This window comes from Nomascus leucogenys, chromosome 13 (assembly GCF_006542625.1).
Source record: "Nomascus leucogenys isolate Asia chromosome 13, Asia_NLE_v1, whole genome shotgun sequence".
Classification (NCBI taxonomy): Eukaryota; Metazoa; Chordata; class Mammalia; order Primates; family Hylobatidae; genus Nomascus; species Nomascus leucogenys.
Genome location: NC_044393.1, coordinates 32,459,420 through 32,472,457, shown reverse-complemented (window position 1 = coordinate 32,472,457; position 13,038 = coordinate 32,459,420). Strand labels below are relative to the sequence as shown.

Genomic DNA, 13,038 nt, shown 5'->3' with positions numbered 1-13,038 from the left:
GGACAGATGTGGACGCAGATGGAGCTCCAGACCCAGGAATCCAGAGCCCCCATCCTTCCTTTCTCGTCTGTCACTCTCACCCGGTGCGTAGGGCTGGCAGAAGCGGGTCAGCTGAGCTCTGCACTTTCAGAAAAGTCACTGAGCGGCCAGGGCCTTGGGGCGGGGACCCCGGGGCTGCCCTAATGGGGCGGGGCTGGATGGGGCGGGGTCGCGGCTCCTCCCCCGGCCGAGGCGGCGAGGGGAGGGGAACTGGCCTGAGGGGCTGCGCGCGGAGGCGGGTGGTACAGCCTGGAGCATCCAGCCGCTGAAGCTACGAGGGACCCTGGACCCCTCCCACGCCGAGGTAAAGCCCTGCGCTACGCGCCGCCAACTTGCTCAAGTTGGAACAGAGTTCGCCAGGCGATTGAAGGGGGATTCGGCAGCGTTGGCAAGAATAGGGGAGCTTCGAAACCGCGTCCCGAGGGTGAAGGTCTTCAGACCTGGGACCCGGAGGGCTGGATAGCCCTGGACAAAGACCCCTCCAACCCCAGGATGGGGGATTCACACCCGGGATGCCGGCTGAGAAAGCTCGGACCCAGACTCCAGGAATGGCACAGCGTTCCCGGGCCCTGTGGTCTGCCCTCCCCGTCCCCTGCCAGGACCCTGTCCTGTCACCTAACCTGGGGCCTGACCGGCGGCAGCTCCTGTCCCCAAAAGCAGTTGGAGGCCGTAGCGCCAGCAGCTCCTGAATTTTTCACACAGGGGGCGGGTCAGACACGCGGTTCCCATGGCACTAGGGCACTCGGGTTACAGTCGGGTTACCCCCATACCCCCCTCGTGCTTCTGGAGTGCCAGCCCGCACTCCTGCCTCTTCCTCCTCAGACCCCGTGAAATTGGGCATCGAAAGTAAAGCAACCCCTACCCTTGGGGGGGACCTGAAACTGCACTCCCAACCCAGAACCTGTGAAAGAGAGCGGTGGGGAAAGGGAGGAGGGGGACAATTTAGATGCCTTTCAGAGCCAGGGCCTCATGTTCTGTGGGAAGGGCAGGTCCGTGTACACGGAATGGGGAGTGTGCATGTGAGGACATCCCACCTCACTACTGCCCCTCCACCTGCTTGTCTGTCATCAGGAGTAGATCATCCTTAAGACAAGGGAATGGCCTCTGGGTGTGCATGTCTGTGTGTTCACAGCCTGCACACTCACTCCTTCCATCCGGATCCAGGTTTACGCAGAGCCTGAGGCCAGAAAACCTAGGGGCTTTCTGCCCCAAGAAGCTGAGGCACCTCCTACTCCCATCTGAACAACAGGGGGATCTGGAAGAAGCCATCTCAGCAGCTCATCAGGACGCTATAGAAAGAAGCAGCTCAAAGCAATTGGCTGACAGCCAATTCCCCCTTCTTTCAGAAGGAAAGAAGGAAGAAGCAAAACCCCTCATACCAAAGATGACACTCAACACCGGGCAGGAAGCAAAGACCCCTCTGCACCGGCGAGCCAGCACCCCACTGCCCCTGTCCCCACGGGGCCGCCAGCCTGGCCTCCTGAGCACAGTGCCTTCCACTCAATCTCAGCATCCCCGGCTGGGCCAATCAGCCTCCCTTAACCCTCCCACCCAGAAACCTTCACCTGCCCCAGATGATTGGTCTTCTGAATCCAGCGACTCTGAAGGCTCCTGGGAGGCTCTCTACCGTGTGGTGCTACTTGGAGATCCTGGAGTGGGGAAGACCAGCCTGGCCAGCCTCTTTGCAGGGAAGCAAGAGAGGGACCTCCATGAACAGCTGGGAGGTAGGGGCCATATGGGCTGGGCTGGGATGTGGCCAAAGGAGCGAAAGCCCTGTCACCAGGGACACAGGGCTGCCAAGAACAGTTGTACAAGTCATGCACTGTTCAACTCTAAGGGGCATCATTCACTTAGACTATGACATGAACGATGCCCCCCCGCCCTCCAAAGTTGTACAGGGCACAGCCTGCACGATGGTCAAGGGGAGGGAAATTCTTGAATAGAACAAGAATTTTGCCAACTTCCCATGAATGAGAAGTATATGATTCATTTCCACGTCATGCGGGTGGCAATTCTGAATTCCATGTCAAGAAATGGTGGACTTCCACCAAGGTCAGAAACTCCCCTCCCCAACTCCTCTGACTCTTAGATTCTCCCAGTCCCATAGACACCCATCCATGGTCACCATAAATCTACAGCAAAACTAAGATCCTTTGCAGAAGGGAGACTCCCAGACCCCAAGTTCTGGGCCCTGGGTTGCTTTATTCCCAAGAAATGCTGTGAGCTGAGAGTGTCAGGGGCCCCACGATGATGGGGTACAGGGAAGATAGAAGAGATGAAGGTAGGCCCCTGAAGGACTGGCCAAAAGGACATAGGGTGAGTGGGGGAAGGGGGTTGATTAAATTCAAAGAAAAGGTAGGGACATCTAGCCAGACTCTTCTCTAGTCTTGACTTCTCTCCCCCAGCCTCAAGAGTGAGAACCCATATGTGTTACAGATAGGGAGACTGAGATCAAGAGAGGATAACATGACCTGCCTGAAGCACACACTAAGTCAGAGACAGAGCAGGCCTGGGAGAATTCCTAGCCCAACTTTAACCCCACCACCCCACCTTCATTCAATCAATCAAATCTTTCTGGCACCTACTATGAGCCAGATACTATGGCAGCTGGGGAGACATGGGTTCCTACCAGGAGAGACAGGCATCAAACAAGTGTGATAAGTGCTTCTGAGGACAAGTGGAGGGGGCGATGTGACCAGAAATGGGGGGTAGGGAACACCACACTCTCTCAGGCTTGCCCCTCCTCCCTGAGATCCAGCTCTTCCCTCAGTTGCAGAAGATGTATATGAGAGGACCCTCACAGTGGATGGAGAAGACACCACACTGGTGGTCGTGGACACCTGGGAGGCCGAGAAACTGGTATGGCACTGCAAGCAGAATTTGGGGAGAGGGGTGCTGAGCCTAATACTAGACACCCTCCCGTCCCCTCCTGGGACACTACAGATCAGGTGTGAGCAAGAGCCATCCTCAGCACCCTCCCCCAAAACCCACAGCTCCTAAGCAGTCTTTCCAATCCCAAACAGAAGACCCTTATGACCCTGACCCCTTTTCTCACTCCACAATCCCCTCCTAGCAGCCATCCCAGAATGTACTTCTCCCCCTGCAGATCTCCCCATCATTATTTCCACCCTTGTCCCACCCCTCCCACCCACATTGTGCAGAAGGAACGCTGGATTTGGCCCCAAAATACCTAAGGCTGAACCCCCTTTCTTTTTCTTACTAGTTGTGTAGTTTTGTGCAGTTGACTTAACCACTCTGAGCTTCAGTTTTCTCATCTGATAAATGGGTTAACCATTCCTGCCTTCCTCATCAGCTAGTTTTTTAAAGTTCTTATGCAATTTCAGAGGTAAGCCCAGTTTAAAGCAAGAAAAACTGCTGAATAGGGGTGAAGAATTGTAAATGATAACTCTTAGTAATTATGACTTGGTAGCTAGAGAAAAAGGAAATCAGAGCAGGAAGAGAGCAGTAGGCAGGAACATGTCCCTATTATGATTTTATCTTGTTTGTGTTTTCTTTTCTTTTGCTACATGGGTAATACATGCTCATTGTAGAACTCTGATGAAAAACACCTAAGCAAAGAGAAGGATCTAAAATCACCTGGGATCCCATCTCTCTAAGGGATAGCCTGCTCAAAAACTAAATGGTGAGTCTTCTGATTCCCATTTACTGATGAGGAAACCAAAGACCAGAGCGGTTAAATAATAATAATAATGTGTCCAAAGCTCTCAAATAGCAAGTGAGATTCAAACCCAGATCTACAAAATCTTTGTAGATCTTATTCTTTTTTTTTTTTTTTTTTAGATGGAGTTTCACTCTTGTTGCCCAGGCTGGAGTGCAGTGGCACCATCTCGGCTCACTGCAACCTCCGCCTCCCAGGTTCAAGCGATTCTCCTGCCTCAGCCTCCTGAGTAGCTAGGATTACAGGCACTTGTCACCACGCCCAGCTAATTTTTGTATTTTTAGTAGAGACAGGGTTTCATCATGTTGGTCAGGATGGTCTCAAACTCCTGACCTCAGGTGATCCACCTGCCTCAGCCTCCCAAAGTGCTGAGATTACAGGCATGAGCCACCATGCCTGGCTGAGGCTGTATTCTTATGCATTAGGAATGTATAAGAGTCCTCATCTTATGACTGTCCTCCCCATCAAGAGCATCACCTTCTGAACCTTCAGCTGAGGTTTCAGTCATTTGCTCATTCATTCATTCAGAAATACTTGCTGGGTGTCTATCATGGACCAGGACCTTGGAGACACAGAGATGAATAAGGCAGACATGCCCTCTGGCCTCGTGGACCTCACAGGCTGGTGAGAGGGTCTACTTTTCATATGCAGCTGAGAATGCTATGGGGCAGTGTCCAGCAAGTTAAGATGGGTGATCAGACTGGGAGTCCCACTCAGGAGACAGAGGAGAAAGGATACTAGACTAGAAGGCAGGAACTGGAACTCCACACCCAGCTTGCTTTAGCCTTGAGAAAATTTTCTCCTCTTTTCTGGCCTTTTATTTTCCAACCAGCAAAATTAGGAAACTGAACCAGTTTCCCTGATCGGTGACTGTGAAGAGAGGTCTCAAAGAGGGTCCAAGCAGTAGCAGCATTATTGAAATAAGTATCCATCCATTCCATCTGTGTGCTACATGGTACTCTGATATCAGAGAGGCTAAATCTGACAGAATTGGGTGGGCCTTAGGACCTTAGCGTACCAGGTTGGCTGACCATCAGGGCCACTGGGAGTGTATTAAAAATCAAATTATCAGCTGGGCGCGTTGGCTCATGCCTGTAACCCCAGCACTTTGGGAGGCCGAGGTGGGCGGATCACCTGAGGTAGGGAGTTTGAGACCAGCCTGACCAACATGGAGAAACCCTGTCTCTACTAAAAGTACGAAATTAGCCGGGTGTGATGGCGCATGCCTGTAATCCCAGCTACTCAGGAGGCTAAGGCAGGAGAATCGCTTGAACCTGGGAGGCGGAGGTTGTGGTGAGCAGAGATCATGCCATCGCACTCCAGCCTAGGCAACAAGAGCGAAACTCGGTCTCAAAAAAAATAAATAAATAAATAATAAAAATCAAATTATCTGGCCTCACCCTGGCCCTCACCCTCAGCCTGGGTAACAGAGCGAGACTCCATCTCAATAAAGATAGATAGATGATAGATAGATAGACAGACAGACAGACAGACAGACAGATACTAGAGCCCCACTTTTAGAGCTTCTTATTCTTTTTTTCTTTTCTTTTCTTTTTTTTTCTTTTTTTTGAGATGGAGTCTCGCCCTGTCACCTGGGCTGGAGTGCAGTGTCGTGATCTCGGCTCACTGCAACCTCCGCCTCCCAGGTTCAAGCTATTCTTCTGCCTCAGCCTCCTGAGTAGCTGGGACTACAGGCACCCACCACCATGCCCAGCTATTTTTGTATTTTTAGTAGAGACAGGGTTTCACCATGTTAGCCAGGCTGATCTCGAACTCCTGACCTCAGGTAATCTGCCACCTCAGCCTCCCAAAGTGCTGGGATTACAAGCATGAGCCACCGCGCCCAGCTGAGAATCTATATTTTTAATCACACTCCCAATGAGTTCACACCCACAAATCCATGCACCAACTGGCTTTTGTGATCTTGACATACAGCAAATCCTCCAAAAATATTTGTGCAATGAATGAATGAATGGTCAAGACTCACTTTCTCATTCTAGAGATGGGGAAAACTAAGACCCAAAGGAAGAAACCTGTGCATACTCAAGGTTGAGAACCCACATCTGTCTGACTCACCCTAAGGTTATTTGGCCTGGGAAATGATCTATATGGCTGTTGAGAACTTACCCCCCTTTGACATTGACACTGACCACGAATCTGATGCTTTCCTATTCATCACCAAATTCCCATTTGGTTATCAGAAAATTTCTGGCTTCTGGCCAAGCACAGTGGCTCACATCTGTAATCCCAGCACTTTGGGAGGCCGAGGTGGGTGGATCACCTGAGGTCAGGAGTTTGAGAACAGCCTGGCCAACATCGTGAAACCCCATCTCTACCAAAAACACAAAAATTAGCCGGGTATCATGGTAGGCGCCTGTCATCCCAGCTACTCAGGAAGCCGAGGCAGGAGAATCATTTGAACCCGGGAGGCGGAGGTTGCAGTAAGCCGAGATCACGCCACTGCACTCCAGCCTGGGAGACAGAGTGGGACTCCATCTCAAAAAAAAGAAAAATGAAAGAAAATTTCTGGCGTCTTCACTACCTCACAACCACACTCAGTCTTTCTCACTTCAGGCCTTAGCTCTGACTGTTCCCTTTGTCTGGAATCTCTTCTCTCCTGCTTGGCCTGCCCCTCTTTCCTAACCCCATTCACCAGTCCCCTGTGAAGCCCTCGCACACTCTGCCAGGTGGGGTTGTTCTGGCCTCCCCACCCCACTCCTCCAGCCACTTACACATGCTTCTTAGTGGTACTTTCACACTACACTATAACTCCCATTTCCATAAGCTCTCTTCCAGACCATGAGCATTTGGAGGGCAGAAACCGTGTCTTATTCACCACTTATAAAGTTACCACCCAGGTAGTCCAGTCTTGGAGGGCTGTCCCTAACAAAAGATCACCATCCGAAATATCAAAAGCACTGCAGTTCTTTCTTTTTCTTGGTCAAACAACTTGAAAAGACTCTACTTCTTAAAGTGCCCCTTGCCTCTCTCATCCCCTTGTGAACTTACACTTTACAGTTGCTCCTTCACCTCCATCTTCAAAACTGTCCCGAAAAATGCCTTCCCTCTAAAGTCAGCCTCCTGTCCTCACTTCTCTCTCTTTTTTCTCTTCATTCTGGATTTCACCAGGCATAAAGAACCATCTGGCAAGGCTAAACCCTCCTCAGAAACAAGACAAAAGAGCTAAACAGGTCAAGGCAGAACCCTCTTTAACAGGAACAGGAACCAAGTAAATTTTGCCTCCACTACCCAGCCTGCAAAAGTATCAGTGAGTGAGAGAATTCTGTGAGGTAGTGTTATTAGCCTAAATTTTTAAGCAGAGAAACTGAGGCTCAGAAAGGATCACCGATTTTCCCAAGGTGACACAGGGAATTGTAGCAGAAGTTGTCCCCCACATCTGTCCAAACTATAAACCTCAGCCCCATCCCACCCATTAGACCATCCCAGGTCCACCTTCCTCAGCCAGGGCCTAGATACCCTCTGAGGATGGGCCTTGGGTCCCTCTCCCGCAGGATAAAAGCTGCAGCCACGAGTCATGCCTGCAGGGGGGCAGTGCCTATGTCATCGTATACTCCATCGCAGACCGAGGCAGCTTTGAGAGTGCCTCTGAGCTCCGCATCCAGCTGCGACGCACACATCAGGCAGACCACGTGCCCATCATCCTTGTGGGCAACAAGGCGGACTTGGCCCGCTGCCGAGAAGTCTCTGTAGAAGGTGAGCCCTTCATCCCACCCCCTCCTCTTCCCGTGGGCCCCACTGTCATGGCTGCCCCTCCAGCGCTCTTTGTCTCAGTGACTGTCCCTGCCAAGCTGCCCCTACCCTGCAGCCACTTGCCTAAGCCTGCAAGCTAGGAACCATTCTTGCCTCCCACTCACCACCCCCAAACCAGTCCCCAAGTCCTGTCAGGCCACTTCCATTAATCCCACATTCCCTTCCCTCTCTGCCTACAGTCTCTGTGCTATCCTGGCATCTCCACCTTCGCCAGTCCTCCTGCTTCTCAATTATTCCTCCTTGCCACCTGCCAGAATTTTCCAAGACCAGAGCTGAATTTGCACTTCTTAAAAATTCCTGTATGTGGTGGGGCATGGTGGCTTACAACTATAATCCTAGCACTTTGGGAGGCCAAGGCGGGAGGACTTGCTTGAGCCCAGGAGTTTGAGACCAGCTTTGGCAACACAGCAAGACCCTCACTCTACAAAAAAATAATAATAATAATTTTAACTCTTTTTTAAAAAAAATTCTGGCCAGGCCCAGTGGCTCACGCCTGTAATCCCAGCACTTTGGAAGACTAAGGCAAGTGGATCACTTGAGGTCAGGAATTCAAGCCCAACCTGGCCAACATGGTGAAACCCCATCTCTACTAAAAATATAAAAATTAGCCAGGCATGGTGGTGCACACCAGTAATCCCAGCTATTTGGGCAGCTGATGCATGAGAATCACTTAAACCCAGGAGGCAGAGGTTGCAGTGAGCCAAGACCACGCCACTGCACTCCAGCCTGGGCGACAGAATGAGACTTTGTCTCAAAAAAATAATAATAATAATTTCCTCTATGGCTCCCCTAGCCCGTTAATCAGAGACACTTTATCCACCAGGATGATAGGCCCAGTGCCTACAGGCTTTTCAAGGGCTTACATTTGAGAACTGAAAAGAATCATTATTGGCTCCAAAATACAGTGAAAAAAATTAGAAATTCAAATTTCGCAAAGCTTTGTCTGCAAAACATATTTTGTCAACCAGCAACTACAAACCAAAACTTTAAATGTCATATATGGCTTGTATTTACAATGGGATGGGGACTATTTTAATAAGTTTGACATATCAGATAGGGCCCATAACAATTTTTAAGTGGTTTTACAGAGTAAGACCACTTAATGTGTAAACTGAGACCCAGAAAGGAAAAAGCCAGTTTCACAGTCACAAGCCCCTAAGGACTAGAACTCGGGCCCAGTGGCATCCTGGAGGTGGAAGACCGTATGCTTTGTGAACAGACGTCCAAAAAAAAAAAAAACTGCAACATAAGCCCCAGGAGATTTTGTTAAAGCACAGATTTCCAGACCTCAGCCCAAACCTACAGAATCAGAAACTCTGAGGGTGGGTCCAGGAATCTGCATTTAAACGAGCTCCTCCAGGTAATTCCGATCCACAGCAAATTAGACCCTTTACCTGGCATTCAATCTGACCCCTCCCTGACCCCAGCCTCTCTGTCTTCCCTCAAAGACCAGTCTGATTAATCTGAGTCCCCAGACAGCAGCACCAGATATGGGCACAGGAAAAATTGCTTCCAATCGAGACTGAACACATCTCTTCCTACCTTTTTTTCCGCCTTCCGTTAAATCTCCACCCCTCCTCGACGGGCCCCGCCCCTTCAGAGGGCCGTGCCTGCGCTGTGGTGTTCGACTGTAAATTCATCGAGACATCCGCCACGCTGCAGCACAACGTGGCCGAGCTCTTCGAGGGCGTGGTACGCCAACTGCGCTTGCGCCGCCGGGACAGTGCGGCCAAGGAACCCCCAGCACCCCGACGGCCGGCCAGCCTAACCCAGCGCGCTCGTCGCTTCCTGGCACGCCTGACAGCCCGCAGCGCACGCCGCCGGGCACTCAAGGCCCGCTCCAAGTCCTGCCACAATCTGGCCGTGCTCTGAAGCCGCCCGCCCTTCTGAGAGTTGGCGGGTCACTGAGGTGCGTTCTGGGCTCCAGGGACGCCACTGCGGGGCAAAGGCGCTGTTACCTGGAGTCTGCATCATGGGTCTTGCTTGCCTGCTGCCCTGATGGCCTAAGCATCCCCTAGATCCAAGCCTGGGGGACCCCGGGAAAGCGATGGACAGACAGACGATGGGGCCGAAACCCCAAGCTGGGCACAAAGTAGTTTTTTACGTGGTGGGTGTCTTTTTGTAAAAAAAATCTTCCTTGTCCCTGGGCTCTGGCCAACCCTCAGAAACCCTCACAATAAACCAGACCAGAAGGATGTCCCATCTGAATACCCAGACCTCTCCGTCTCGGCTCTTCTAGGCGTCTCCACCTACTGCCCTCCCATCTACACTTGACTGTAGACTGGTTTGGCCTGCTGGCCTGGGCGTCAGGGCCAATCAGTAAAGTACTTGGACTAATTTTGTGCTTAGGCCCTTCTCTCGACAGTGGATCACAACCACAGTTCCGTGACCAGCTACTTTCTCATTGACCCATTTTTTACGTTCTAGATTCACATGTCTGGAAGGACCTCAGTACTCATCCTGGCAATAGAATTGCTGGCGTTTGTTGGGAGCTGTGTACTAAGCTGTCACAACAATTAATCCTCCCAACACCTGGGAGAAGGGTTTACGATTAACCCCATTTTGTTCATTAGTAAACTGAGGCAGAGGACACCGAAGGCTCAGCCAAGATCATACAGCTGCTATACGTGAAGTTGCCGGGATTCCAGCCCAGGCTTGTCAGACTCTAGTGACCAACATATCCATTGTCCACTTTAAAGATGATACAAAACCCTATAGAATCTTGGCAAAACGAATTTAAAAACATAATTTCACATCCAATTTAAAGGAGGTTGGGGCAGGAGCTCTATGAAACTCAATCCATTAATCCCGGGGATGGACCCCAGTTTAATCCAACTCACTCATTTCCCGAAAGCAGAAACAAGCCTAGAGAGAGGAGGTGAGCACGCCAGAGTCACCCAGCCAGGGAGGACTACACCCCAGGGCCCAGCCTCCTCCTGGGTCTCCCTTTGGCTGTGCGGGAGGAAGGAGGTGGTGAGGCCTGGCTAGGGTCAGGGCTGGGTGTTGGGGATCAGGTCAGGAGTTTCCAGCCCGAAAGGAAGGGATGTCACTGCTTTGAGAAGAAAACAAGACGCAAACCGTTTGGACCATCGTGTCCCTGACGCCGGACATCCCTTCCCCCAACTAGCCCAGACGCCCCAGCCCCGGGGGACGCGGTGCAGAGAAAGACCGCAGCACCCGCCAGCCAGTCAGCAGAGTCCTCCAGCCGCGACTCCCCACACCCTAGCCTTCCAACGGGGACGGATGGCACTCACTCCCACACCCCAACCCCAGCCTGGGGAAGGGAAAAGAAGGAAGGTCTTCTTCCCCCACCCCAAGCTGTCTCCGGCCTGCGGTCAGGGGGAGGGGCTCTAGCTGTGGAAAGTTGGCAGAGGCGGCCGGCAGCAGCCGGGAGAGTGGAAAAAATGATATCAAACCCGGAAAAATGCAGGCCGGATGGAGGGCCGGAGTGGGCCCTGGGAGGTGAGAGGGCGGGAGGGAAGTGGGGAGGGGGAAGAGCTGAGAAAAGAAGAGGGGCCGGGGAGAGAGTGCAGGAGCTGGCTTTAGAAAACTGAGTACAATCGCCCTCATCCCCTGCTTTCTTCATCTACAAATATTTATTGAGGGCCTACTAAGTGCCGGGCACATTGCCAGGCTCTAGGGAGATGTGGTGAACAGAAAGAGGGAGCTCATTGCTCGGTAGCTCACAGTAGGGTAGGCTAACAGACTAGAAAACAAATCAGCAAATAAAAGAATCACAAACTGATAAGGAGCTGAAAATTAGAGTGGTCAGGGAAGGACCTGAAGATAATCCAGTCCAATCCCCCATCCTCAGATGGGAAAACTGAGGGCCAGAGAGAGAGAGAGACAGAGAGAGAGAGAGAGAGAGAGCGCTTACCCCAGGCTACTGAGAATGTGGAAGAAATACTTGAGAACGGGATAGGGGAGGAAAGGGGGAGGGAAGAAAGAACCGGTGCTGATCAAGATGGGGAGGTGGGAGGTGTTGAGGGAAGGAGAGTTATGCAGCCAGCACAGCAAGATGGCAGGGTGATTGAGGGCACTGCCCTGAACCAGGGGTTGTGTGTTCAAACCCTGCTCCCCTCCATCTCTCCATGCCTTAGTTTCTCCACCTATAAAACAGGATTCGTGACAATTCTTTCCTTCAGGGTCTATGTGAGGATTAAATGATTCAAGTTGTGTAAAATGCTTAAGACACTTCCCGTGTCTAAGAAGATTCAATAAATGTGGGCTCCCGCTAGCATATCTTCTTTTTAAAAAAAAAAAAAAAAAAAAAAAAAAAAACACAGGGTCTCACTCTGTTGCCCAGGCTGGAATGCAGTGGCGCGATCACAGCTTGCTGCAGCCTCCACCTCCCAGGCTCAAGCCATTCTCCCACCTCAGCCCCCCAAGTAGCTGGGACTACAGGCACATGCCATTATGCCCAGCTAGTTTTTTTTTTTTTTTTTTTAATTTTTAGAAGAGACAAAGTTTTGCTGTGTCACCCATGATGGTCTGAAACTCCTGAGCTCAAGAGATGCTCCCACCTCAACATCCCAAGGTGCTGAGATTTCAGGCATGAGCCACTGGGTCCCACCCTGCTATCATATCTTGAGGCCTTGCAGAAACCAGGATTCATTAAGGGTAAGATATTCTGAGACTGTGAAGACCTGCTTATAAGTCTTTACCTGGCATATGTATTCACATGGTTTTGTAGGTCTGCCCCACAGAAATGAAAGCTCCTTGAGGGAAGCGCCCTCAGTGCTGCTCTGACCCCAGCACCTACAACAGTGCCTGGCTCATCATAGGTGCTCAGTAAATATTTGTTGAATGGATTAATTCATTATCCATTAATAGATATCCATTAATTCATTATCCATTACCTGTAAAGTGGCCCTTCCAATCCTGTCCTCTCTGATTCTAGGTGTCTGTGAATAAGGAATGGCTGGGAAAGCATGTGAGAAAACCACACTCTTCCTTAGCCTATTATAGTTTAAAAAGTACTTTCTCATCCATAAAAACAAAACCAAAAAAAATAGCTAACTTTGTTTTAACTCCTTCTCTGTGTTAGTGTTGGGCCCCATGCTACATGCTGGGTACACATTTTCTCATGTCCTCACCACCACAACCCTCTACTTAATAGGTACTGTTTAATAGATGAGGACACGGAGGCTAAGAGAACCCAAGAATCTCTCCAAGGCTACACAGCAAGAAAGGGCCAGATCAGTGGTCGAGAGGCAGGCAGGAACTGCCACCTTAATTGTACAATTAGGGAAACTGAGACTCAGAGAGAGGAGATGAGTTGTCCAAGCCCAAAGTCATGTAATAAACAGCAAGCAGTTACATCACTCTTACTATGTACCAGGTGCTGTCCTAAGTGTTTTTCATACATTAATCAGTTAGCAAGTAGCAGAACCAGATTTCAAACCAGGGAGATCTAGCTCACAGCATTAAGGGGTGGTCTGTGTTACACCATTTGTTTGTACAGCAAGCCTGGAACAGGCTGGTATAAAAAGGAAGGTGTCTTTGTCTCCAGCCCTGCTGCCTGAGCTAGGGGCAAGACAGAGGACAAA

The 13,038-nt window shown here is 50.7% G+C and overlaps 1 protein-coding gene and 1 long non-coding RNA gene across 2 annotated transcripts; both read left to right on the top strand.

The window, feature by feature from the left end:
* The first annotated feature begins 259 nt into the window (after positions 1-259).
* On the top strand, positions 260-9,835 carry REM1 (RRAD and GEM like GTPase 1). The gene is made up of 5 exons (XM_003273488.2): positions 260-343; positions 1,204-1,763; positions 2,816-2,898; positions 7,231-7,432; positions 9,090-9,835. The coding sequence occupies exons 2-5, from the start codon at positions 1,424-1,426 to the stop codon at positions 9,359-9,361; spliced, it is 897 nt and encodes a 298-aa protein (XP_003273536.2). The 5' UTR covers positions 260-343; positions 1,204-1,423; the 3' UTR covers positions 9,362-9,835.
* An 867-nt stretch (positions 9,836-10,702) lies between these two features.
* On the top strand, positions 10,703-12,493 carry LOC115837963. The gene is made up of 4 exons (XR_004033006.1): positions 10,703-10,951; positions 11,946-12,109; positions 12,196-12,273; positions 12,390-12,493. It is a non-coding gene; the product is annotated as an uncharacterized LOC115837963 (long non-coding RNA).
* The last annotated feature ends 545 nt before the right edge of the window (positions 12,494-13,038 follow it).